This window comes from Pundamilia nyererei, unplaced genomic scaffold (genome assembly GCF_000239375.1).
Source record: "Pundamilia nyererei isolate P.nyererei 1_Seehausen unplaced genomic scaffold, PunNye1.0 scaffold00102, whole genome shotgun sequence".
In the NCBI taxonomy this organism is placed as follows: Eukaryota; Metazoa; Chordata; class Actinopteri; order Cichliformes; family Cichlidae; genus Pundamilia; species Pundamilia nyererei.
The window spans coordinates 1055229-1081115 of NW_005187503.1; the positions used below are offsets into that span (position 1 = coordinate 1055229).

The window sequence follows — 25887 nt, forward strand, 5'->3', positions numbered from 1 at the left end:
ATATGCATTATGCAACTCTGAGCTGAGGTAGTGTGAACGTGCTTGGTCTCTGACAAAATAATTATTCCAGTCCATATTTTGTAGTGACAGTCTAGATGCAGGCCATTTATTTATCCTATCCAAGGCAGGTCTGTATATTGCTGTTGTGGAAGTAAGTCATGGCATCATTTTAATTTAACCTTCAGGCTTCAAAACTTAATCTCCATGGTCACATTATCTCAATGAGCAACAGGGCAGTAACTCAGAAATTGAGAGATATTATATAAATTAGAGTTTAATGATATGTGAAGTTTTTATTTTAATGTAAAAATGGGGTAAATTGCTCCTGCACGCATTAAAATTGGATATTTATTTTAAAGCACTCAGCTCTACCAAGGATTCAGCAAGGGAAATGAGAAAAGAGATGTGGATTGTGCTGGAAACTAGAGGAGGGTCAATGATCCTTCTTGGATATTTATGAGACATAAAGGGTGACACGAAAATGTGATCAAATGGATGAGACGGAGCGGGAGACGAACGTTTGAAAGAGCAACGATTACTGAGGAGGGGCCGAGAACCTATGGCTGGGTTGTAGCATTAGGAGGAACGAGAGCAAACAGCAAACAAAAGCCGAGCAATCAAACAGCGAAAAAGAAGAAGAGGAGAAAAAACCCCAGAGATGAATAAGGAGTCGCAAATGAAAATAAATGGAGAACGAGGAAATTAAGCAGGGGTCGTGAGATATGAGGATGTGAGGAGAGAAAAGAGGTGGCGAGTGGGTGAGGAGAGCGAGGGGGAAAAAAAAATCGAGCAAGCAAAGGGGGAAGGTTGTTGTTTTAAGATCAGTACGGCTGAGTGCGTTTTCCCCTCTCTGGGGAGGGGGCCCATCGGCTCTCCGTGTCTGTCACTCCACTCGTTTATGCCTCGCTCCGAGGGAGAGGTAAAGGGCACTGAGTTGTTTGTGGGTGTATGTGTGTGCGTGCGCGTGTGCTCGAGGTGGCTCGTCTAAATGGGGGCAATTTGGAAGAGGAGTGCAATGCTCTTTTCATCAGCAAATGAGTCACCCTTCCTTTCATTAGGTCGCTTTTCTTCGCTCAGACTTCTTCTTTCAGCGCTGTTCTTTCCCGCTCGCTTGTTCTTCCCTTACAAATACAGGCCACTCTGTCCTCTGCTTCTGTCATTTCCTTTTCTCCTGTTATTGAAATCTAACACTTTCACGTCCCGTGGTCATTATGGGTCTTATATATAAATCTGCTGATAGAAATCTGGTGATATTTTCCAGCCTCAGCCTGAAGTGAACGCTTCAGATTGCACCGTCCAACTGTTCCAAACCCCTGAACGTCTAGTACAAAGAATATAAAACACATTTAAGATACCTTAATGTTCAGTCATTCAAACATGTGTTGCTTGTTTTTTATTATATAGCTATCAGTATTTTTTTGGACACTTCTTTGGCTTTTCAGTGTTGGTCTGATCAAGATTAAAGCAACCAGTGATGCTGAAACACTGACAAGAAACAGCCTGATTTCACCGTCATTGCACTCCTGTGATGTGAGTTATTTTGTAGGGTTCAAAGAGAGATATAGTTCCTATTATGCATACTCTGTAGTGTTAAAAAAATCTTTTTTAATTGGATATGTCCAATATTTTCCTCATTTATTCTGAAATTCATTCATTCATTCAAGTAATAGGCTCCTATAAGTCTCCAGTGGAGTGGATTAGAGAGTGTACAAAATGCTTTGCTTAACTAAAGGTTAAAATGATTGTGTTTTATAATGCTGTTAAAAAAGTGACTTTGCTGCAGTAATGATGGTAATTACAATTAGTCACTTTCCACCCCTGCTGCTCACTTAAAATCACAGAGTAATGAAATGAATGTAGAATTACACGCCCATGGAAAAGCATGGTAACGCCTGGAATACATTTAGTGCTTTAAAATAAAAAATGAATTCAATAAAACATATAAAATCTAAATGAATGGATGAAAAATGAAAGCAAAATAAATGCCATCATTTCTTTTATGGTGTGTTTCTAAGAATCTGTGAAGGGACAAGAAGATGATGACTTTACTTTATAATACAGGCTGGCTAATGTGTGCTGTTTAATTAAAGGCCAGTATCAGTCAAATATATTAGCAAGCTAATTTATCTGTCTAGCCCGTGCGATGAGTGGTCTCCACACTGTCATAAAACTAACACTAAAATACGACTCAGTTTCAGTGCAATTGTGTTTTTTTATTTACAACATGCCACATGCTCTATTTTTGGTAAGTAACTGTCAAGAGCCTCTGAAGCCAAGTTATCATTGTTTTTCCAGGTATTCAGACCTGTCACCACGAGTGTGTCTTTAGCCCAGTTGCCATGAAGGTTATCAGGCCAGCGCACAAACTAGACTAGAAGTGGAGGGGGTGAGCAGGGTGGGCTCCCCACAGGTTAGGAGGCATGAGTATGCAACACCAGGTGCTTATTTTCACCTGTGTGTGTGCGTGGTGTGTGTTCCCGTGTGCGTTTGCAGGGCTGTCTGTCTGTTTATCCGCCTCTCTCTTTGCGTGTTAGTGTGTACCCATGTGCAGAACCTCCCAGCAGGAGCAGCCAAAGTGTGCTCCTCTAATGTCATCCTGTGGCCGTCCTCCAGCTAAAAGCCAGCGGCTTGCCCTCCTCAACACTCCGCCCCCCTCTTCCCCAATGTCACCTTTCCTCCTTCCACTTTTACTTTCTCCTCTAACACCTCCTTCACTCCACTCTCTCCCTCACTCACTCTCCATCCATTTGTCATTTTTCATCATCCGTCCGTGTTTGCTAATCTTCGTCCTTTCTCTGCTCTTCATCTCAATTCATCATCCCTACTTGGGTCTTGTGCTGAAGGTTACCCTGTGGCTGATGGAGAGGAGGCGAGGAACATAATCATAAAGACTGACAAGAATGGAAGAAGGAAGTTCTCTCTATTCTCCTTCTTTCTCTTTCTCGTTCTTTTTGTTCTTTCTCTTTGCTTCCTTTCACCGTCGGTTGCTCCTCTCCTGATCTCTGCTCCTCCATCTGCTTCTCCCTGTCTTTGTTACTCTGACACCACTCACCTCTCTCTCTCCTGCTGATCCCTCTGTACTGACAGCCATCAAATTTCCAGCAGATGGACAAACTTCACTGAAATGTGAAGTGATCGTCTGTGTGTGCTTAATTTAAAGCGATGCCAGGCAGTGCGACCTCTGCACGAGGTCGACGCCTTTGTGTTTACAGTTTGTGCATGTTAAATATGGCCAGCTCGCCTTGCTCTGTCATGCTTCACACACACCCACACAGCGAGAGCTCGGTACATTAGGCTGTTAGAGTATTCTATCTTTGCGGACATAAGGTCACATTCAGAGCTCCTGAATGCCTCAGTACACAGGCCGGTTGCATTAGGCCCAGAAATCATGGCAAAGCGGCCCGTCTGTCTCTATCTGAAATTCTAATCACCGCTTGCAGACATTACTATTCAGCGTGTGCTCCCGCTGGGTGCCCGTTAAGCGGCTAAGCTTTGCACTAAAGTTTTGGTTAAACCGTGAAGGCCAAAGCCCATTTCACAACACCCATATTTGTATTACATATTGATAAACACAATCTGTCTGTTACTTGCTGCCCCCAGTCTGCCGTCTCCTTCCCTTCCTCTTTGCTGTCAGTCTCCCTTCACCTCGGCCTCCACCGGTCCCTGCTCCAACTTCAAAACAGTGTATTTTTCCACGTTTACAGTGCATCCAGTGGACCCATTCCTGTTGTCACCAGTTATTTCTGCATTACACATCTTTTCTTAATAATCTCCTCTCACATCTTTCAATTTTCCCTTCTTTGCCGCCCTCCGTCTCTGCATTCCTTTCTTGTGCCTCGGTTAAAGCGGTTCACCTCTCCACTATCTCCATGCCCGGGCACACTTCCGCCATTCGACACAATTCTTATCTTTCTCTCTATATTCCTTCATCTCTTCTTTTTCTATCCGTCTTCTCTATCTTGTTGCCCAGCTACCTCTCGCATACCCCCATCTCTGCGACCTCTATCCCCTCCCTTTCTGTCCCCCTGTCCCCCGGCTGAAATTAAACTCTGTCGGCACGAACCGGGCCCGACCACATCTCCCACCGAGGCTCAGCCACACGGACCCAAGAAAACAGACCTTGAAAAACAAGATAAAGTACATCAAAACTGCAGTGGGTTCACTGCTCCATGGGCAGTGTATATTTTTGGATACCATTTCACATTTTTACACTCTCCCTGCCCCGCTCCACCCAGTCTGTCTGTGTTTCTCTCTCTTTCTTTCTGTTTTGCTCCGTCTCTCTTTCTCTGCGTTTCTTTCACGGGCACACATTGTCGCAGTCTTGACAGTGAAGCGAGTCTGCAGTGATTAACATTGATTATAGTGGCTAACGAGTCTCCTTTTCATTCTGTTGGTGTGAACGTCTCTGTGTGTGTGTTTTAATATATGTGTTATTGTGTATGGCTGTGTGTTCAGAGTGTGTACATAAAGCTGTCACTCATCTGGGCTGGGTGTGTGAGAAAAGAAAAGCCCAGCTGTGAGTACTTAGCAGTGTAGGTGTGTGTGTGTGTTTAATGGGATTGTACACAGACGGACGTGCGCTTGTGTTGATGCACTTCTGTGTGTGTGTGTGTGTGTGTGTACATATAGTATACTGATGTATTCAGCTGCTGTCTGTTTAGCAGAGAGACACATCCTTTGTTGTCTTGCCACATGGAACATTTTACCCACAGATTTGCTTAGTGAGAAGCAAACGGCCTGCAGCTTAATTCTACTTCCAGTCAACTGACCAGTCACATCTGTCATTTTACATCAAAAACACACTGGATGCCCTGTTGCGTTTCATTATTTGAAATACATTTATCCCTGTGTGAACATTTAAATTTTATTTTCTCGCCTTTTTTTTCGCTCGTTTGCCAGGTTAGTTACTGTTTTAGTCTGGATAAGGTTGAAATAAATATCAGGATATTTTAAACTACTCTACCCAATATTTTATTTTTACAATATATTGGAAGCCACCTAGAATCATCACCAGACTCTGCTGTTCAGCTCAGTTCTGCTGAACACTTTTACATCTTTCCACCACAGATGGCCTATGAACACTGGATATAGCTTCTAAACCTGATTTTTTTTTCTAATCACAGACAGCGGGTAACTCCACTGGATGCAAAAAGTGCTTGAAGCGTACTTCTTGACCCGACGGTTACTGTATGAAACTAGTTTCAAAAAGAGTGCTGCACCAAAACCTCTCTGTGACTGCTTTGATCATTAGAAGACTGTAGTTTGCATGCAAGGCAGAGACTTTTCTGCAAACACTTGCTAACTACCATCAAGCAGTGGTGAATCTTGAAAAGCTGAGATGCAAACCGGAGAGGCAGATCTGAAAACAGATTGCCTTATAAAATGTGTTGGCCGCAGCAGCAATCGACACATTTTAGCTTGAAAGCAGATGTTCCACATTTGCATTGCACTCTTTATGGTTTTATTACTGTTTAGCAACTAGTTGGCAAATGTTTTCAGATAATTTAGCGTCTTGCATGCAAACTACAGGCTGCTAGCAACTGAAACAATCACAATGATATTTAGCAATTTCACCATTTTTTATCCATTCAAATAATATGCTTCTTTAAGTCTCCACCCGATTGCAGAGAGCACAAAATGCTTTGCCTAGCTAAAGGTAAAATTATTGGGTTTTATAACACTGCTAAAAAGTGACTTTGCTGCAGTAATGATGGTAATTACAATTTGTCACATTCCACCCCTGCTGCTCACTTAAAATCACTGCGTAATGAAATGAATGTAGAATTACATGCCCATGGAAAAGCATGGTAAAGCCTGGAATACATTTAGTGCTTTAAAATAAAAAAAATGAATTCAATAAAACATATTAAGCATTTAAACGAACGAACGAATGAAAAATTTAAATACAATAAATGTCATCAAGGGGTTATTTTTATAACGTTTGATTAAAGGCTGCTATCAGTCAAATATATTAGAAAGCTAATTTATCTGTCTAATCCAAGCAATGAGTAATGTCCACACTGTCGTAACACTAAAATGTGAGAAATGTTTGGGACAGCAAACCATCTCCTGCAACCACTTGCCAAATTGTTGGGGAATGTATTTTTCCATAGCAACTGGTGGTTCCATAGCAACTGGGAGGGGTCACTGACCAGGAGGTGGGCCTGTTTGACTGGGCCTTTCACAGCAACTGTGAGACCTGAGGAGCCCATGGTCTTTGTCACTGGTTTTAAGCCTTAATGAATACAACATTTTTTCTTTTCTTTTTTCTTTTATTATTATTATTCTTATTTTTATTTTAGTTTTTAATTATGGGCTCTGTGGGAGAAAAAATAGACTTTGGAGTGTGGATATCTTACACTTCACAGGGCAAACAGTGTCCTTAGTTTCTTGGTTTCAGGTCAAAGCTTTACAATGAGATTTCAATAACCAGTGGGAGACATCATGGTGGTTACCATTTTAAATGCAGTCTACGATTCCACTCATGTTTTTCTTGTTAAGTGTTGAAAATATTGCAACAACAAAAACAGAAGATAAAAGTATTGCTAATGTTGCTCTATATCTGCTCTTTGTGATAAATACAACTCATTTGCTGTCGTGCCCCACAATACTTTCAGACAATAGTACGAATATGCGACAAATTAAAGGAAAAACCTGAACCCTCGATCCTTCCAGTGAGAGCATGCAGTATCTCTGTTATGCTATGAGGCGGATCAATACAGTGCTGTTCTGATTGATCACCTTTACCCTATGATGAAATATCTCTTTCCTAATGAGAGTAGTCTCTTCTAGGATGACATTTTTATTTATACATTTTTTATTTAACCAGGAGGTCCCTTAAGATTAAAATCTCTTTTTCAAGGGAGACCTGGCCAAGAAGGAGCAGCGCTACAAGGTTACAAAAATTATTAACACAAATATAACACAAATACACATAATTATAATAAATCAAATTAAAAAGAACATGTAAGATAACATAACATACAAGTCCAGCTCAGAAATAGCAGTTGGGCTGTTCTTGGTAAGAGCGCTGAACTGCCACAGGTGGACAAAAACATTCAGGTTTCGTTTGTTCTGAAGGTTACTTCATGACCAGTGTGCAAAATAAAAGATCACTGTTCTGCTAAGCTCAGAAATCATTCCTGGGTACCAAAAAGATGAGACATGTGGAGGGGAGAAAATCATAGCAGTTGTTTGTAGGTGTTAAAAAGTTGCATAGATAAGAAAGGACTTTACCCAGTGTCACCCACCCAGATACCTACATTGTTGTAGGCTTTATCTAGAACTTTATCTAAGACAGGTCTTATTATGATAATAAAAACACAATAACCGTTAACATTTTCATGAAGTGCTCAGTATGCACTTTGAAGGAAAACATGTCACCCACCCAGATACGTAAGTTTTTGTAGGCTGATACTTTTTTTTAAATTATGTCTCCACCTGGGAGACATATTACCAACATTATCTCAGATATGAAAGGGATTTCTGGACATAACAATGTAAATTTACCAGATCTGTTGGACATGAGGGGGTCACTGAATGATTGGTTGATGTAGCTGCAAACCTAAACACCTTCGGGAGAACTGAAGTGTTAGGCAACGGTCTCGATAACCATCATCAGAACGAGAGAATAATGCATGCTTAGATTTCCAGAGACTTTGCATGCAGTAGTTGACACTTTGCTAAGACATATTATGTTCTTTTCATTTGTTAACCTCCCTAGAGTTGCTTGCTCGTTGCTCAAGTTGGCCTTAGAAATAAGAGGTATAGATTTATGGCAATGTATGTCAGTCATATTTACAGCATAATGTAAAATGACAAATAAAATAACAAAACTTAACTTCAGCACTTACACTCTTAGTATGCATGAATTGAACGATTGATATTTTTAACTACCACCTGATTAAAGTGAGTGAAAACTTACCAATTTATATAATAATAACATAACACAGTCTAATCCTCACAATACAATTCTGCTGACAGGTGATAAATCGTATAATTAGATTTTTTCCCATACCTAGCTTTCGGTGCATAAAGGCATACCAAATCGACTGTCAAAACAAAGGTGGTATAGAGTGTGCAAGTCTAAACAAAAGCAGATAATTTGCATGTGCTGGATGTTTCAGGTGTGACTGAGCGTGTTGATTTGGTCCTGTATGATACCTGAGCACAGTAGCTCATGCGGTAACCCTCCTGGCTGAGGTGGTGTAGGCTCAGTGAGCCTTTGAGGCGCAGAGATTCACATCCGACATGGCTGCCTGAGCCATAAGAACAACTCCATGAATTATGAAAGGGCAAAAGCCCTTGGCTGGGCTGTTCTGAGAGGGGAGGAGATGGAGGAAGAGATAACTACACATTGTAGATAGATACAAAGATAGTGTAGAGTGAGCAAAGTGGAAAAAATACAGTAGAAAAAGATGCACTGGATGCACAAAAAAAGGAAGGGTGGGGGGAGAGATAAAGCTTGCATGTGTAGTGAAGTGAAAAGATGTTTGTTTTGGAGTGAGGGGGAAAAAGTGTGTGTATGTTTGTCTTTGTGTGTCTTTCTTTCGGGAGGATCGACAATGCATCCTTCCTGAATCTAACCAGCTGTGTGAAGAATTGCTAACTACGCCACTGGATTTAGACTCATCACTAGGCCCACAAAAGCAACATTTTCACACAGCATCCAGCACACAGGCTTTGTTCCAGTCTCTTCAAACAGTTTTTACTGTGGAGGTGTCACAGCACGCCAGGCGGGGATCTGCTGCCCACCATTTCTAAACCCCAGCAGAAAACAGAGGAGTGACGGAGTGAGGGGATTTTTTCTTCTTCTTGCACCAATTATCTAATGTGTGATCTTGGGGCCTGTCTGCCTGTCATGCACAGCCTCTGGTTTATTCTGTCTTTTAATCTTTCTAGTAATCTTTTTGCCACTGCTGAGCCAGTGTCACAGCAGTGAACTCCAAGACAAGGCAATTCCATTAGGAGATGGTATGAGGCGGTATTCATTATTGGCCTCGGCTAGATGCTGCACCGCACATGGAAGGGTGGCAAGGGGGTGTTTTAATTTGATTTGATTCCTCAGGATAATGCATTGTGCCTCATCGCAAAGTTGTTCCAGAGAGGGGATTTCCATATTCACAAGGAGGTATTGTAGATATTGAAAGCAGGTTGATTTCCTTGTGTATCATTGTCTGGTGTAATTCACCCCTACCCACAATCCTTTGCCTCTCCCTCACACCGTTCCAGGTCTATCTCTGTGAAGCCTCCTCTCTGAGCGGGCCTCTAAAATCCTGCCTCAGTCTAAAGTGTTTAAACGGAAAACATTGCAAACATGTAGCATTTTAGCCTCCTGCACCCAGTGCTCCCGTTCTGCCTCTCCAGTCACTCTCTGCCCGCGTTGCCAAACAGCAGCAGCTGTGGTGTTAAAAACTGTCCTGAAGAAGCAAACATGCTGCCTCTCCCAGGATGCTTCGCATCGAACGCTTTCAGAATGCTCCTCGCTTCATTTCCTCGGTTGCACAAGCACCTTTTATGTACCTGCAACTTTCACAATTCGTAACCCTAAGAAATGTGGAGTGACGGAAGGCAGGCGGAAAAAAGATGGGACGTGGAGGGTGGGGAAAGAACAACGGAGGGAGTGCAGCCACGCAGGTGAGGAGGTAAAGAGAAATAGGGGTGAGCGTCGGCTGCAGCCAGTCAATTATTCAGGTTTGTGGTACCTACCTTGGGAGCTGCTTTCAGCATGCCTGCCTGGCATCACCTGCTAATAGGCCACCAATTGACATGCTAGCTTAGCAGACGGTCCTCATCTCGCTTTCCTCATGTACGGGGCTCTTATCAGTGCTCCCTGCTGGAACGTGTAAATAATTACTCCATGACCACTCTGCTGTGTGAGCTAGAGGGTTATTTGCACAAAGAAAGGAGGATATATTTTAAAAGGGGCGACGGGTTATTTTAAGAAAATAGGTGAATTATTTATGGAGGCCTGCTAGGAAGTGTTTGTGCGTTTGCGCTGTTGCATGTTTGGTGTGAGCTGGAAAGAACCTGAGGGTTTTTATCTGTTAAAGACATGTGTAAGTTAATTGTATTTAGAGTAAGTGATCAGGGAGCGCGCTTTGAGGTTTCTTTTTTAGTTTTCAAAGAGTGTGTGCATGCGTGGTGGTCTTCGGGGAGGGGGTGCTTACACCTACATTAAACCCTGCAGTCGCCATGGCTTGGAGATAAAAGACCAGATTATTCTACTTGGCATCCATTAGATTGTCTGAATATCGTCCAGTTTAAATCTGACCCAGAACTACTTTCCTTGATCTTCCTTTCTTCCTTTCCACCTCGCACCCCTCTCTCTCTCTCCTTTGTTCTCTTTCCTCTCTTTGGTGCGGGATGAGAGAGGGATATGTGTGCCAGCCCAGAGAAGGAGCTTACAGACTGAGGTTTTTTGAAAATGAACGCCCTACTGTGGTTAACTTCCTGTGAGAGTAGCCGAGCCCCCTCACTCACTGAACTTCAAAGCTTGCATACTATACTTTGTAAAGATAATGTAAGCGGCACTGTTGTCTTGTGGCTCCCTCTGTGGATTTACCTTCGTGTTATACTTCGCCTATATTTTTGCAACGTGGTTATTTTATGTTCACTTTTACCTGCACGCTGCCTCAGATGTCTCATTTGTTGAAGATTTTCTTTACGTGAATACTAAGCTGGTGTATGTTTGTGCACTCCCTGTTTTGCTCGAGTCTGTCTTCTGCTCTTTTAGTAACCAGACAGTTTGAGATTGGCAGGATAAGCACTTTGTTTTTTGGACATGGCCACGTGGGCGACTGGGAGCTGCCTGGCACCCTCTCTGAGGGTGTGTACTGTGGAGAATTCATCTTGATGAGAGCTCCTATTGTGTGTCACAGCTCCTCTGCTATCTCACTTTCTGTCAGGCTCCCTCTCTTTTTCCTCTAAGGCCAGCACCCTTTGTATAAGTGGCAGCATACAGTAAACAAAATAGAAATAAACCTTTTCTCACAGCTAATATTTTGAGTTGATTCGATGACAGAAAAACATGCCACATTGGGCTTTGATCGTCACGTCCTGCGGGCACCTCTGGTCCGAACTTGTCAAAAATTTCAAAAAATCTCATTTTCAGTTTGGGCAGATGGAGTAGCTCTCTAAATGGAAAAAGATGGAAAAAGAAATCCACCTGAAAAGAAATCGATTGTGGATGTTTATTGTCATTTTGACTACTCTGAGTATGTGTGATTGTAGATTGTGCTAGAGGAAGGCTGTGTCCTAGATCAGGGCTGAAGAGATTTCTTTTTTGCATTGTTGCAGATGTCCACTAGATGAAGGTGCTTTGCAGACATTTAGCTGAATAGCAGAGGGGACTGTAGCATCTCCATGCAGGTCCCTTTTCAGTACTGCCAAGGGCACATGAGTCTAAAAACTCGGCTGTGGATCAATGTGCTAGGATACCCTGGTCTAATGAATCACATTTTCCTTTACTTTATTTCAATAGCCAGGTGCGTGTGCAATTATTTACTTGGGTAGCATGATGCACTGCAGGAGAAAAGCAAGCCAACAGAGGCATTGCATTGTTCTAGGCAATATTGTACTGGGAAACCTTGGCTTCTGGCATTCATGTGGACACTGTTTTGACATTTAGCACTCAGCTGCACATTACACACATGGCAGTGATGTTGCCTGTGGGTATTGATCTCATTGAGCAAGATAATCTGCCCTGTCACGTTGGGAAAAATGTTTAGAAATAGTTTGGAAATAGTTTGAAAACCATCTCATGGTTTAAATTGATATGATCGAGCATCTGGAAGATGTGGTAGAAAAACAACCAAAACCTAGAGGCCTCCAGGGATCTGCTGCTGTGGTCTTGGTGTATTTTACCACAATGACACCATTGGAGGTTTTTCGTAGTGCTTCAGTGGGATGTGTTGGTGGCACAATAGACCCAGAGAAAAGTGATGTTACAAACACCGTCTTTATGTACAGTTAAGTATATCTATGATATGGTTTGTATGCTCCATTATGCCCATTTATACATTTTGGACCTTTTGCTTCCAAGTAGAAAAGACCATTTTTTCTGCTTTTCATGATTTGGTGACAGATAAGTAGTGAACCAAAGGGGAGGAGAGTGAAGCAAAAAAAGCAGCAATCTCACAGAGAGAGAGCAGATGTGTACAATCAGGCCTTTAGTAGTGAAGTACAATTGGAGCCTCACCTTTGGAGAGATGGACCCTTGTTATCGCGGCATGTTGCGAGGTACGATCACACCGAGAGCTCAGCGGGATGGATCACTTTTCAAGACTGGCCGTGACTGGAACTGGCATCGGTTTATGATACATCTGAAGGTTTTGGTGTGATTAGGAGAGGAGTTATTCTCGTTTTCTTTTTATGTTCGACTGTTTTTTGTCCACGCCATTCGTTCCAATTAAATGACCAGATTTTTGGACATAGCAGCACAGCAGCACGGATATTTGAGCCACTCAAAATCCCAATTGCATTAAACCAAACCGGAGTTATGAGCATAGGGAGTTTAATTGCTGGATTTGAGTGCTTACTAGAGTGTAAGCCATATTGCTGACAGTGTGAGTTGCCACACCAATGCAAAGCCTAAAGCCCAGGGGCCAATAATAGCCAGAGAAATATTCCCTAGTGGTCCTTGGAAACATTCCAGTGTAATAAAAGAAAAGAGAAGATGCCTACTGGCCTCTGTTATATTTATTTTATGCAAAAAGTGTAGCTGGAGGAAAGCCACAGTTTAATATTCAACTGTGTCATCCATTCTTCAGTTTGATATTTAAACTTCCTCTGTGGATGTCTGGAAAGTAAAGAGCAGCTTAAACCGCACAGATTAATCAATGAAATGCATGCCTGTTCATATTTCCTCTGAATGAGCTGGCAGCAAACCCGTAAATCTTTCCAAGTGATTTAATCAGAATTTGGAGCTGTGGAAATGGTGTTATTAGGGTGATCATTATGAGTTTTGTTTCCCTCGCTGCTGCAACTCAAACATGTATAGCCAGTGAGCCAGTAATAGCTAACAAAAAATGGCCTTTGCATAATCGAGCATTAAAAAAATGTCCTCTGGTGTCCCTGTCAGAAGTGTTTGCTGGATATCTGACTGTGTGAAGCCAAATTAAAAGTCAATTTTCTCTTCTATCATTATTTTATTTAATCATTTTTAGAGGCCTGAAGGGGTAAAACTATACATGACGGTACATAAGAAACTAGCAGAAAGACAAATATGGCCAAACACATCTTGTTCTTCTTGTTTTGGCTGCTCTCTTTACGTGTTGCCACAGTGGATCATCTGCCCCCCTCACTCTCTTCCATCACACGAACTCTCTGCATGTCCTCTTTCACTACATCCATGAATCTTTTTTGTGGTCTTCCTCTCTTAGTCCTGCCTGACAAATTGTTCCAAATTCAGCTTCCTTTGCCCAATATATCAACTGTCCCTCTGCATGTCAGCCTAACCTCTTTAAACCTGTCTACAAAACTGCTCAACCTCAGCTGTTCCTCTGATATACTCGTTTCTTAATCATGTCTATCCTGGTCACTCCCAAAGAAACTCTTGGCATTTTCATCTTGAGCGCCTCCAGCTCCACATCTCCACCCACTCCACCCTGCGTGGACTCTCTCCTCCTCCTCTAGTGTGTACTGTCCATTGCTTTGGATGGTTGACCCCAGGTCATTGAACTCATCCAGCCACACTACTTCTGCTCTTTGCAGTTTCACTGTTACACCTGTCTCGCTCTCATTCACACACATGTACTCTGCCTTGCCTCTACTGGCTTTCATTCCTCTTCTCTCCAGCACATACCTCCACCTCATCTGTTCCCTGCTCTCACAACGGAAAACGGTGTCGTCATACTCCGCTGACCAATCACGATTAACAAATAGACTTGTGTGTATCATAGAAGTAATTAATGAATAAATAAAAACGCAGAAATAAATAATGAAAAATAGTTAAGCGTTAAATGCATTTATCAGACACAGATACCAGCTATTTTCTGATTAAAGCTTCTGAAGTGTGAAGATTGGTTGTTTTTTCTCTTTTTTCCCCTCAGTTTACATCTAAGCCGTTTGGACTCTGTCCCAAGGGATTGGATGTAGGGATTTCTTAGGATTTACACATTCATTAAAGATTCATTCAATTATTCAGAGAAAAGGGAAGACGCCCTCATGTTAGTCATATTATATGTTGTATATTTAAGGTTGCCAGGCAACCCAGGTTGGTGTTTATGGTTTAGTTTCTCTAGGTCATCCCTTACATTTAGTTTAGAGTAACTACTGCAGACATGCTCTTCTGCAGTAATTGTATTTGCTTCTGTTACAATGTGGCTAATAGCTGACATTTCTGAATGGGTCCTGCCTGCTTCCTCCACTCACTTAATAAAACAGCAAGCCTGGAGTGCGGTTGGGGGAGATGTACTGACTACAGGATGGAATAGTGAGCAGAGAAGTCATCCTTTAACTTTACCTCGAGATTCATTTCTCAGCCTCTGTGTTGGGGCTCGCTGCTGGCTGCTGCTCTTTAGCTGATACTGCACTGTGGCTCTCCTGAGAAGGAAAAAGCAAAGAGAGCTAAGAAATTTTTGCTAAGAAGAGATCAATAAAATATCACTTCAAAGCAGAAATCTATAACTTTCTGCACGGTCAAATTACATCAGGAATAACTGTGTATTTAATGTTCCACTTATGACGGTGTTAAACCCTGTTGTTGGCATGCAGTGTAAATGTCATGATCGGGCAACGTCAACACAAATGTATTAATTAGTGAAATGATTAAGTCAGTTGAAAGCTTTGACATTTCAGCGTTTGCAGAGTTACAGACTCGACAGTGTCCCCGAGCGGTTTCCAGCTTTTACTCTGAAAATCATCAAACTCTCGATATGTCAGAATCTTAGTTGTGTATATTTGTAGATTTTTAAAATGGACTGTTAAGCTTTCCGTAAAGTTAAACTAAAACAAGCAAACATAAAGGCAAAAGTAGACACATCAAATGAACTGGGAGGCGGTTACTATAGAAATGAGCAAATATGAAAAGGTAATATTTTTCTATCTCTCAGAGACCACTGTGGACAGAGGAAGTGGAGGAAACTAGTGGATGACTCCCAGTCGTCTAATAGTAATAGAAGTGAGCTGCATCGTATGCCACTTCCCATAAACTGGCTCAGCACTTGTTTCTCCCCTGGTCCTCCATTTTGGATCGAAACATTGTAAACGGGGCCGTTAATTGCAGCATTAACTCAATCAGTGACGACTCGCAGGAGATATTGTGTGTGGGTGTGTGTGTTCACGTCTCATGGTTGTCTGTGTCCATTGTGTGCATATGTGCATGCGCAAGTAATGAGTTTTGGTGCTGAGGTACGGAGAAAATCAGCAGAGTCTAGCTAGGCCCTGCCAGGGGACTTGATTGGAGGAGTGTTGTCGGTGCTAAACAGACGATTGGTGAATGCCATTTAAGTCACGCCATTTTGTGCTTCGATAGTTTATCCTCCCGATGAGGCTGACGGTGATTACCTCGGAGAGATTGTGTTTTTTAAGGCAATCAGTGAGGATGTCACGCTGACCTCATCTTTACTGACAAAAGTTTGCAACGTTGATCAAAATACAGTGCGTCTCTCAGAAACACAATACATGCACTGCAAGCTTCTATTATATATTATATTCCAAACCAAAGCTCATAAAACATTGTGGACACCTGCATCGCACTATTAATTAGATATATACTTACTGGTCACTTTATTAGGTATAACAGTTCAACTGCTCACTGCAGCAACTCAGTGCATTTAAGGATGTGATCAAGACGACCTGCTGTAGCATCAGAATGAGGAGGAAAGTTGATTTAAGTGACTTTAAGCATATCATAATTTTTTGTGCCAGCTGAGCTGGTCTGAGTATTTCAGCAACTGCTGATCTGCTGGGATTTTCCCACACAACCCTATCTAAGGTTTACAGAGAATGATCTGAAAAAGAGAAAATGTCCAGCGAGCAGCGGCTCTCTGGGAGAAAATACCTCCTTGTTGCCAGAGGTCATAGGAGAATGGTTAGAGTGCTTCGAGCCGATAGGAAGGCAATAGTAGCACAAATAACTACTCATTAGAACCAAGGTATACAGGAATGGGTCTCTGGGCGCACAACATGTTGAACCTTGGAGCAGAATGGCTACAGCGGTAGAAGACCACACCGGGTGCCACTCCTGCTAAAAACAGGAAGCTCAGGCTACAATTCACACAGGCGTATCAAATAAACAATAGAAGATTGAAAAACAACCTGGCCTGAGCCCGAGTCTAGATCTCTGCTGCCACATTTGGATCGTAGGCTCAGAATTTGGTGTAAGCAACATGAAAGGATGGCTCCATCCTGTATTGTGACACAGACTGGTTGTGGTGTAATTGTGTGGGGAATGTTTTCTTGGCACACTTTGGTCCTTCTAGTGCTAATTGAGCATCTTTTAAAGCCCACAGTGTACCTGAGTATTGTTGCTGACTCTGTGCATCCCCTTATTACCACAGTGTTCTCATCCTCTGTTGGCTGCTTTCAGCAGGATAACCTGACATGTCACAAAGCTCAAATCATCTCAAACTAGTTTCTTGAACATGTCAGTGAGTTCACTGAATTCAAATGGCATTCACAGTCATCAGATCTCAATCCAGCAGTGCACCTTAGAGATGTGATCGAACAGGAGATTTGCATGTTGTATGCGCAGCTGAGTAATTAAGGCAGGTCTGAATGAAAAAGGTGCTAACGAGGTGTACCTAATAGAGTGTTGGGTGAGTGTAGATTACTTGCTGTGTAAAATGTTGGTAGTTTATGCAAAGCTCAGTACTTTAAATTAAAGCATAGTGAGACTGCTGTCTTTGACAGAGGACGGCTCTGTTCATAATTGCTTTGTAGATGTTCAAGCACATAAATCATGGAGGAGTCGAGGATTCCCAAGATCAAAATAATTGTATCTAGGAAGAAAATCTGGCCACAAAAAACAAGGCTATGGGAGATTTGCAGAATAATGAAAGAATTTTGCTTTAAAACCATTATTTGGTTTTCATGTAACATCAATATTATTGTATAAAACTGAGCCTGTAACAGATGTTGAACTGTGTATTTTCAAAGGATGATACTGGTGTAATTTATACTCAGCAGTACCTATCTGCAGTAATGCCTATGCAACCCACAAGTGCTTCATTCTACAATCAAACGCTATTACCGCCTTTTCCACTGCAGGGTTGGACTGCATTTGTGAAAAGCAACAACTTGTCTCTTCCAGCTGTTTTTAATGGATTTTTGAAAACAGTAGAGCCTCCGGCAGTAATGTAAGGCGAACCTGTGGCAGAACAAACACTACCAACTTCTGTGAATGTGGAGAATACCGTAGTGGGTTTAGACATTTCATATCCATTCATGTCAGTCGACAAATAAAAATAAACAAATACAAATGCACCAGGATTATTTTTCCTTGAAAGCCAGCAGCGTCTGTGCTTCTGCTTTCTCTTTGATGTAATCTGGCAAAAATTATTACACAGAAAAAAAAAAGTGACTGAGCTCTTGGATCCGTTCTAGTTTCGAGCTTGGGAAAGCAAAACAAAAATAAATGTCACCACTCGTGTAGAAAGCAAGGGAAATAAAATTTTACAAGTGTTGGACAAGTTATTTGAAAACTGGAAAAATTACATTAATAGCTACTCAGCAGCAAAGGTCACTGTGTTTTTCTTAATCTGTTATAGATACACAGACAGACAGATGCAAAGGAGTAGGAAGAAGCCCACTATTTAATAAATAGTCATCACCTTTTGTCTTTGCGTCATTGTTTAAAACCTTCTTTACTGTTTACTACACTTACACACACACACAAACACACACAGTAGCACGCCAACAGATATCCATATACACATAGTTGGGTCACAGCACCTGATCAAAGCCCTTCTTCCTTCCTGTACCTCTGAAAAACCGTATATTTTTAAACTGGGTCAGGCTTGGACATTCCTTCAGCTCATCATTCAGTCTGTTCCACAGTTTCGCTCCACATAGAGAGATGCAAAAACTGGATCAATGAATTTTAATGTTTTTGATTTTAAGAATAGTGAATTCGTATGATCTCTGTAATCAGTATTATAGATTATCCTTAGAGGCCTTTTTTGCTATATAGATAAAAATGGTTGGGAAACAGTGAAACCAGTGAATGAAGAGAATGTGGAGTTTTTTGTGGTCCACAATTGGTTTTGCTTTTACTAAGTACGAAAATCCTTCTTGAAACTTTATTGTCTCTAAGTTTTATATAAGATTTCATAATAATATGACCTTCCATGGAGTCACCACAGTGGATGGATCCGCATGTTTTATCTGACACAGATTTAACATCGATGCACTTTCTTGAAGTAACTCTTCCATTTATCTAGACTTGAGAACCACACCAGGAGTACATTAGCTTGTGGCTCCCTGAGGCTATTTCTTTCTTTTTTGTTTTATGTGTGTGTGTGCATGTGTGTGTGTCCGTGTTGAAAGTTGAATGTGTAAAACACCATGTAGGTACATGTCAGCTATTTTAAAATTATTTTTTAATGCTAACTAAATATCATGTTGTTCAGTTTAACTCAGTGTAAAATGTCAGACTTCAGATGCAGCTTATTCAGCAGCTTATTCTGATGTCAGAAATGGAGAAAATCCTCAATACAGTCATTTCGAGATGACAGCACCACTTATCTGCAGTTCATTCTTTATGTTTGAGAGAGTCCCCATATCATTAGAAAGCCAAACTGAAGGGTTACACCAAAGCTCAGTATTAAATGAATGAGGAATATCTTAAATTGAGAATCGTGTAAATCCAAAACTGCAACTGGAAAAAAGCAGAAAACGTCCCCTTTAACAAGCGGCACAAAATCTGGATGGATTAACTGACTGTCCAGCAGTTAGCCTAGCCTCAGTGACCACACACAGCTCTCCAGAAGTCCCAACCTCCTGCTCACAGTTCTTACACTCTCCAAATTGGAACAAAGCTGAGCGCCTCCTGAATGGACACGTACCTTGTTAACAAGCCAGTGCAGGAGGTGCACTTTCTCTTTTTTGGTAAAGGCTAGCCGCCTTCCACTTTTGACAAGCCCCCTCATCAATTTACCACAGCCTGCCCACAGACAGGAAAAAACTTCCAATAAGGCTGTGAGCAAGCCTACAATATGTCAAAGTAACAGTGTTACTGAAAATTTAATGTGTAATTAGTGTAACTTTATACAGGCAAAGAAATTACACTACTGTAATTCGTAATCCCTTACTGCCCCAAGCTGCTGATATATGATTGTTTAGGATTTCTTTTACATTTTACTGCAGCAGTCGTGGAATTCCTGTGGCTGTGCTAAATGCACCGTTTCTGTGCACTGTATGTTTGTAAGTGTCTCACGCTGTAGCGCTACCTCACCATTGTTATTTATTACTGGCAGTATTCTCCTAAGGCTCTTTTTAGCACAGACGTGAAAGGTGCAATGGTGCTATCTTTGTCTCATTCTTCCTCTCTTCTTCTTTCTCTCTTTTAACCCCCCCACATTCCTCTCTCACTCTCTCGATCTCTCCCCTGCTATTTTCCTCCCCTGGCAGTCTTCACCAGCTTGTGCTGCTTATACTAACTAGCTGTGCACTCCCACTCATAGGAAAATGGTGATGAGACAGCAAAACCACCGCAGACACAATGCACAGTGGAAAGGGAGGAAACGACTTGGATAAAGGGTGCAGGGAAGGAGAGACAACAGGCGAATGAGATCCATCAGTCTTTTTTATGCACTTTTACCACATATATGTCCATCCCCAGAGGGTGCTGTGTCTGTGTCTAGGCCACTGCCTCCATCTCTGTGCTTTACTCTTTGTTGTTGTCATCATTTGAAGCATTTTCCCCCCCTCACCCTTCCTCTTCCTCCCCCTACCTTAAGTTATTAAATCTGTTCTCACCCCCTCTTTCCGCTTCTCTTTTCCTCTCCTCCCTCCATTCCTCTCTGGCCTGCAACCTTTTTGTCTTGTGCCACTAAATGGACTGCTTATATAACAGCATACACCTAGAGGGACTCCCCGCCTCCTCTCACCCATCAGCAAGCCTGGTCTTCTCACTTCACCCTTTTAGTCTCCTTTCCTCCTTGTTTTCTCCTCTGCCCCACCTTACCTTCTGTTTTTACCACCGTGTCATTTTCCCCTCCCCTTCTTCCTCTCTTCTTCCCAAGCTTCCTCATTTGCTGGCCAGTTTTGGAACAAACAGTCCTCCTGCTGTGTAGCTAGGGTAGGTGCTAACCAAAACAATAAGGAGGAAAAGAACGGTGCCGCATCTTCATGCAAGTGCTGAAATGAGTCATCGAAAAGCGGAAAGCAGATCTGCCGCTATTTGGATAAAGTTATTAAAGTAATACATCAGGAAAACCGCTCAAAGAAAAACTTTATGAAATAGTAATGGTCATTTTTTGCTGCCGTTTTACAGGCTGAATAATCATTGGATACTTCTAAACATTATTAATGATGAAACTTATCCTTGCATTTAAATTTGTCCCCAGCTTTTACATTCAAGCTACATGGAAAGGGACAATAAGACATTGCTGTACATTTAAGAAGACTCTTGAGCCGTTTTGCATATTTTCAAAAATGTATCTCTCCAACCTGCAAATGCTCAAGAACAAATGCTTTTGCAGACTAGTTTGCTGCATTTGCTGCACTGTCTCAGCAGTATCCAGTGGCCTTTCATCCATGAATATGATAGAGCACTCAAGCACAGATGCTCTCTCGCTGGATCTTCTTCCCTCCTTGCATTCAAGTCTTCTCACACACTTATTTTTCAGTGACGGTGAGTCCGCCTGACTTAACTTGCATCCAGGATTCTCCCGAATGCATATTTTTTTATTCAGCACACCCTCTATCTTGCACTTCCATCTCATGTCTCCCTCAAATTCTCTCTATCCTACGCCCATTGTACCTCTTTATCTCTCTCTACCCCTCCATTCTCCTCACCATCTCAACCTTCCTCCCTTCCTCCACCACACAAACCCCCTCTCTAAATATAGTCCCTTTGAAGCATAGCTGTGTTGTCTCTTCCCGCAACACTGCAAGACAAAAGTCTGTCATCTCACATCTAAGCAGTGGGGATAGAAAGCACAGATAAGATTGATGGCCCAAAAAGAACACTGGTTAAGAGAATTGATATTCATCTGCCTCAGCATGTGTGTATACATGAAGAAAAGGGGAGAAAACGGAGGGGAAAATATTATCAGAGTGGGCGAGAGGATCCAGAAAAAGTGATCCGCACAGTAAGAAAGCAATAGAGAAGGGTCTGACATTTCTGATCTTCATTTTGGGATTGAATGAAAAATATCTCTGGGTGCCTGACCTAGTAACGCATGCACGTGTGCATGTTAGTGTGATCCTCTCAGCAGCAGTGTGTGCATGTGTTGGCATAATGTATGCACAGTGAGGAGTGGTTATGAGAGTGTTAAAGTGTGCGTTCTTTTGTGAAGCAGATAATGTGTAAGAAAGAGAAGCCAACCAACAGGAAACAAATAATAATGGTGCAGAGAATAAGAAGGGTGATCTTTGCCCATATAATACAGCACAATACCACCACCTAATGGTTAGTATGAGTCATTGCGGGCACTTGGCGTGGGTTACACATCGCTGCAACTTAGGACAATTCCCATCTCATCAGCTCACCTGCAGGAGCCCTTCTAATGACTTCTACTTTGTCTAATTACAGATTGTGTAATTTACATAATAAGTATACTTAGCATTACAAACAGTGTTGGTAACAGCATGGTGGCAGTGTGGGACATTATTACATCACTCTTTAGGTTGTTCAGTTCAGTTCCTCTGTTTTAAATCGACTGAAGGGTTACTGTACAAGACACACACACACACACACACACACACACACACACACACACACACACACACACACACACACATATTTATATATATTCTTAACCTCAGAGTGGATTTCATTTATGCTAAAAGGGGACATTGTTCCATCATGTGTACTGTGTAGACCGAGTCCCCTGCAGCCAGAGCAGCCAGAGCATACATCGCCGCTGACAGAATCTCCTTCCACCTCATTGACCTGGCCCGAAGCTGGCTCTGGGGAAAAGACAGGAGTACAGATTATGATTCTCAGCACGATTCCCTGGAATTGCCACCGGGCATTTGGTGGGAAAATGTGTGTTTTTATATGCAGAGGGAGGAGAAAGATGTAATAGTTCAAGGTGTGAAGAAAACGCTGAAGGGATTAACTCTCTTTAAGCCCTCATTGCATTACATTTGTGTTAACTATACTGTTGAAATTGTTAACCAGCTGCTCAGTTAGTTATGAAGCAGAAATTAACTGACAGCTTATTGGTTATTAGTCCGGTAAAATCTTTGCTGCTTTGTTTTGCATCGTTGCATTTCCAGAGTGTTGATCATAAAAACTTTTTTTCATCTCGTGGTGGTATTTTTCACTGAGATTAGGTTTTATTTACTGAACAGCTACTTGACATTTCTGGGGAATATGTTCATTTGCTTTCTGGCTGAATATTAAATGAGAAAATTGATACCAGTGTAATAGACTTCATCTACAAGCTCTGCGAAAACTCACTTATCCAAAAACGAGTTTTTCTTTTCCAGGGAAATATGTGCAGGCTGCTTTTTGGCTAAAAAGAAAATGTTACCTAGACTGTGATTTGTGAATGTTGAGCTATTCCTTTAACAGATAGTGAAAGAGGTTTAGAGAGGTTCCATAGTCACTTACCCACATTTCTTTCTGCCTTCTTTGAATGCATTCATTTTATTTCTGTCTTTGTTTTTATGTCAGCCTCCGAAGGGAGGGATACACGGTGCAAGTCAGTGTCAACGACTACCTGGACATCTACTGCCCGCACTACAACACCAGTCAGCGTGGGACGCTAGAGCGTGTCGTAGCAGAGCAGTACATCCTCTACATGGTCGACTACCACGGCTATCGCACCTGCAACACCCAGAAGGGCTCCAAGCGTTGGGAGTGCAACCGGCCCCATGCGCCCCATGCGCCCATCAAATTCTCAGAGAAGTTCCAGCGTTACAGCGCCTTCTCCCTGGGCTACGAGTTCAACGTGGGCAAGGAGTACTACTACATCTGTGAGTCAGACCTGCGAACACCTGCACGAAAGACTGAGGGTGCTGCACATTCACTGTTTTGATCTAAGATTATAACGAGGAGCTTTTCCTCAGCTGCTGCCACGCACATGTACTGATGGTACGTGGGTGTTGCTAATAGATTCTAAGTTCAGCTGAGGACGGGCTGTTGCTCAGTTGCAGCTCTGCCGTTTACACAGCCGGCTGCTGGGGATCGTGCGGCCTGCAGAGGGCACAAGTTTGACATGTGTTGTGTGTGTTTGCTCTCTGTTTTAGCCACGCCCACGCACCACCACCACGGTCACAGCTGCCTGAGACTGAGAGTATTCGTCTGCTGCTCCACTGGTGAGACCAGAAAAATCTGCCTTAGTCTTAGTATACGTCTCCTCCGCTCATTTTATACTATTTCCTCTCTTTCTGTGTCACTTCATTTGCCCTCACCTCCTATCTGTTTGTATCTCACAAACACAGAGAGAAACTGAGACAAAGACACACACATACACACACAGAAAAACTAAGATCTGACAGTCCTGTCTCAGAGAGAGGCTTTTCTGCCTCGTGCTGTCTTGGCAGGGTTTTGATGATGGCGTATTTTACCTCGAAGCAGTGCTTTGAGATGGATGGCTTAATGTTATTGTCTGTCTCGGTGCTATTACAGTAATGTGCTGTCTCTCTCTGCAAGTGACATACACAAAAGATGTAAAAGAGAAAAAAATAGATTGAATTGCATGATCTAGCTCTCTGCCCTCCTCTTCCTCTGTCACTCCCCATACCTCTCTCCCGCAGCTCTCTTGACCACCCCCTCCTTCTCCTTCTCTGACTATCTCTTCTTTCTCTGTCTTGCTCTCCGAAGCCTGCCGCACGGTGTAGTGTATGTGTTATTTTTACCCTGGTAGCCTGCTCTCTTCCCTGCAGGCCTTTGATCAGGCAGCCCAGCGCTGAAAGCCTCCCCCTTTCCTCTAACCTTGTCAGCACTAATACATCCCACACTCAGGCCAGTGTCAGCCCCTGTGTACACATCACCTTAACACCAACCCCCCCCACCCCCATCCCACTGTCACTGCTAATCTATTGATGCGTCTACCACACCTCTGTTTGCTTCTGTGTGTGTGTGTGTTTGGGTGCATCTGTGTGCGTAGGAGTGTGTAGGAGTTTGAGCACATGCGTCTACACATGGGAGAATGTCAACTGTAAACTGTTTCTTATGGCTGTGATGTGCATGCATGAGCACATTTAGCCAGTTTACCAGCTCCAACCTTTGCTTAACAAGGTCATTTAACAGCTTGCTATCAAAAAACATTTCTGGTTTCAGCTGCCTTCTTTTCATTCTGTGTGTGTGTGTGTGTGTGTGTCCCACCTTAAATCCTCCAAGTATTTAAGATAAGAAAGAAATGTGAATATTCATGACACATGCTTTACATCCTTGATGAGCTGCAAATTGCTACCAGCCTCTGTGCGCGTCCTCCGTTAATGCTGTTCCATCCACCTAACTCTGTATCGCAGTCACAGGCTTACACAGACAAACATATTAGCTAAAGAAAAGAGGCAGAAATACACAAAGATGAAGAGACACAACCCAAACATCATTCATTCATGGTTAATTTGCCTGCGCAGACTGAGTTTAATTCCATGTCTGCACGAACACTGAATGTGATAATGAATTCTGTTCCAAATGCTTTTAATGTTTTAATTTTCACATGGGGATTCAAAGTCTGCGATTTCTTCATGCTTTTTCAGTGGCAGGGGTACACGGACTCCTTCATCTTCTTCTGTAACTGTGCAGAATTTAATGGTGCCTAAAATTCACTCCCCCCCTTGTTTCGCAGTGCTGTCGTTTTAATGGAGTGTCTTCTCTCCTTGTCTGTGTCTCACTCTCTCTGCCTCTGTCTCTCTGCGTTTCATTCCTTCCTCTCCTTTCGTTCCTTCTCTCTGTCTATGTGTGGCTGTGATGTGTTTCTCAGTCTCCCAGGCAGACGAGGACTCCATTCAGACTCCCGATTACACAGTCAGGCCAAACATCAAAATACACAACATTGGTGAGTGACTTTAAGTTGCCAAAAGTGAACAGGAACCAGTAGCTCCGTATTTGGTTTCTGCAAAGCGTGATTTGTGCACCAATCATTGTGAAAAAATAACCCAAATCAAGTATTTTTTAAATCTGTGGTCAGGGAAAGAAAATCCATAAGCCGTAACTGGTTGATCGGTAAAACCTCAATTTTCTGCTCTTATGATGCTCATCGTGCAATGTGGGCAAGACGGTGCACACAGCAGCTTATGGATTCCACAGTACTATCATGCACCTGCTTTTTTATATATACACTCTAATTATCTATTTACTTATATACTATAAAAAAGGAGTGTGCCAAATTATTATTACAAATTGGGTCTTATTTTTTTCTGTTTAGTTAGCATCGTTTCTATTGGTTATGATAGCGAAATAATTGCAATAAGCGGCATGGAAGCACTGAACCAATACACGCAAAATGGAAATGGCCTCAGTACTGACCTCATTATAGCGTTCATTCATCAGTGTCTTTATAAGATTAATTGTTTCCTCTATCTGCTGCATTAATTCAGTCATGATGCTACACAGCAGTCTCTGACCTGACGTTATCGTACATGAAAATGATTTTAATGAGTTGCACACAATGAGGCATAAAGATTACAACTAAAGGTAGAACAAAGAAAAAAAGAAGCACTGGTATTGGATTATTAAGAACTCTTGTAGTTTAAGTTGCATTTAAATGTAAGTACAACTCCCTTAATGAACAGGAAACCTCCTTACAGTTATGGTAAGTG

General features: G+C 42.2%; 1 protein-coding gene across 2 annotated transcripts in view; it reads left to right on the forward strand.

Annotated features, from left to right (window-relative positions):
• Positions 1-25887, forward strand: part of efna3a (ephrin-A3a) — a 72707-nt gene that overhangs the window by 35593 nt on the left and 11227 nt on the right. Inside the window, exons 2-4 of one of the 2 annotated variants that reach the window (XM_005740658.2) lie at positions 22790-23091; positions 23365-23433; positions 25050-25124. In XM_005740658.2, the coding sequence (XP_005740715.1) occupies positions 22790-23091; positions 23365-23433; positions 25050-25124 (446 nt within the window). The remainder of the gene's footprint in view (positions 1-22789; positions 23092-23364; positions 23434-25049; positions 25125-25887) is intronic. The other variant, XM_005740659.2, reaches the window with a different exon arrangement.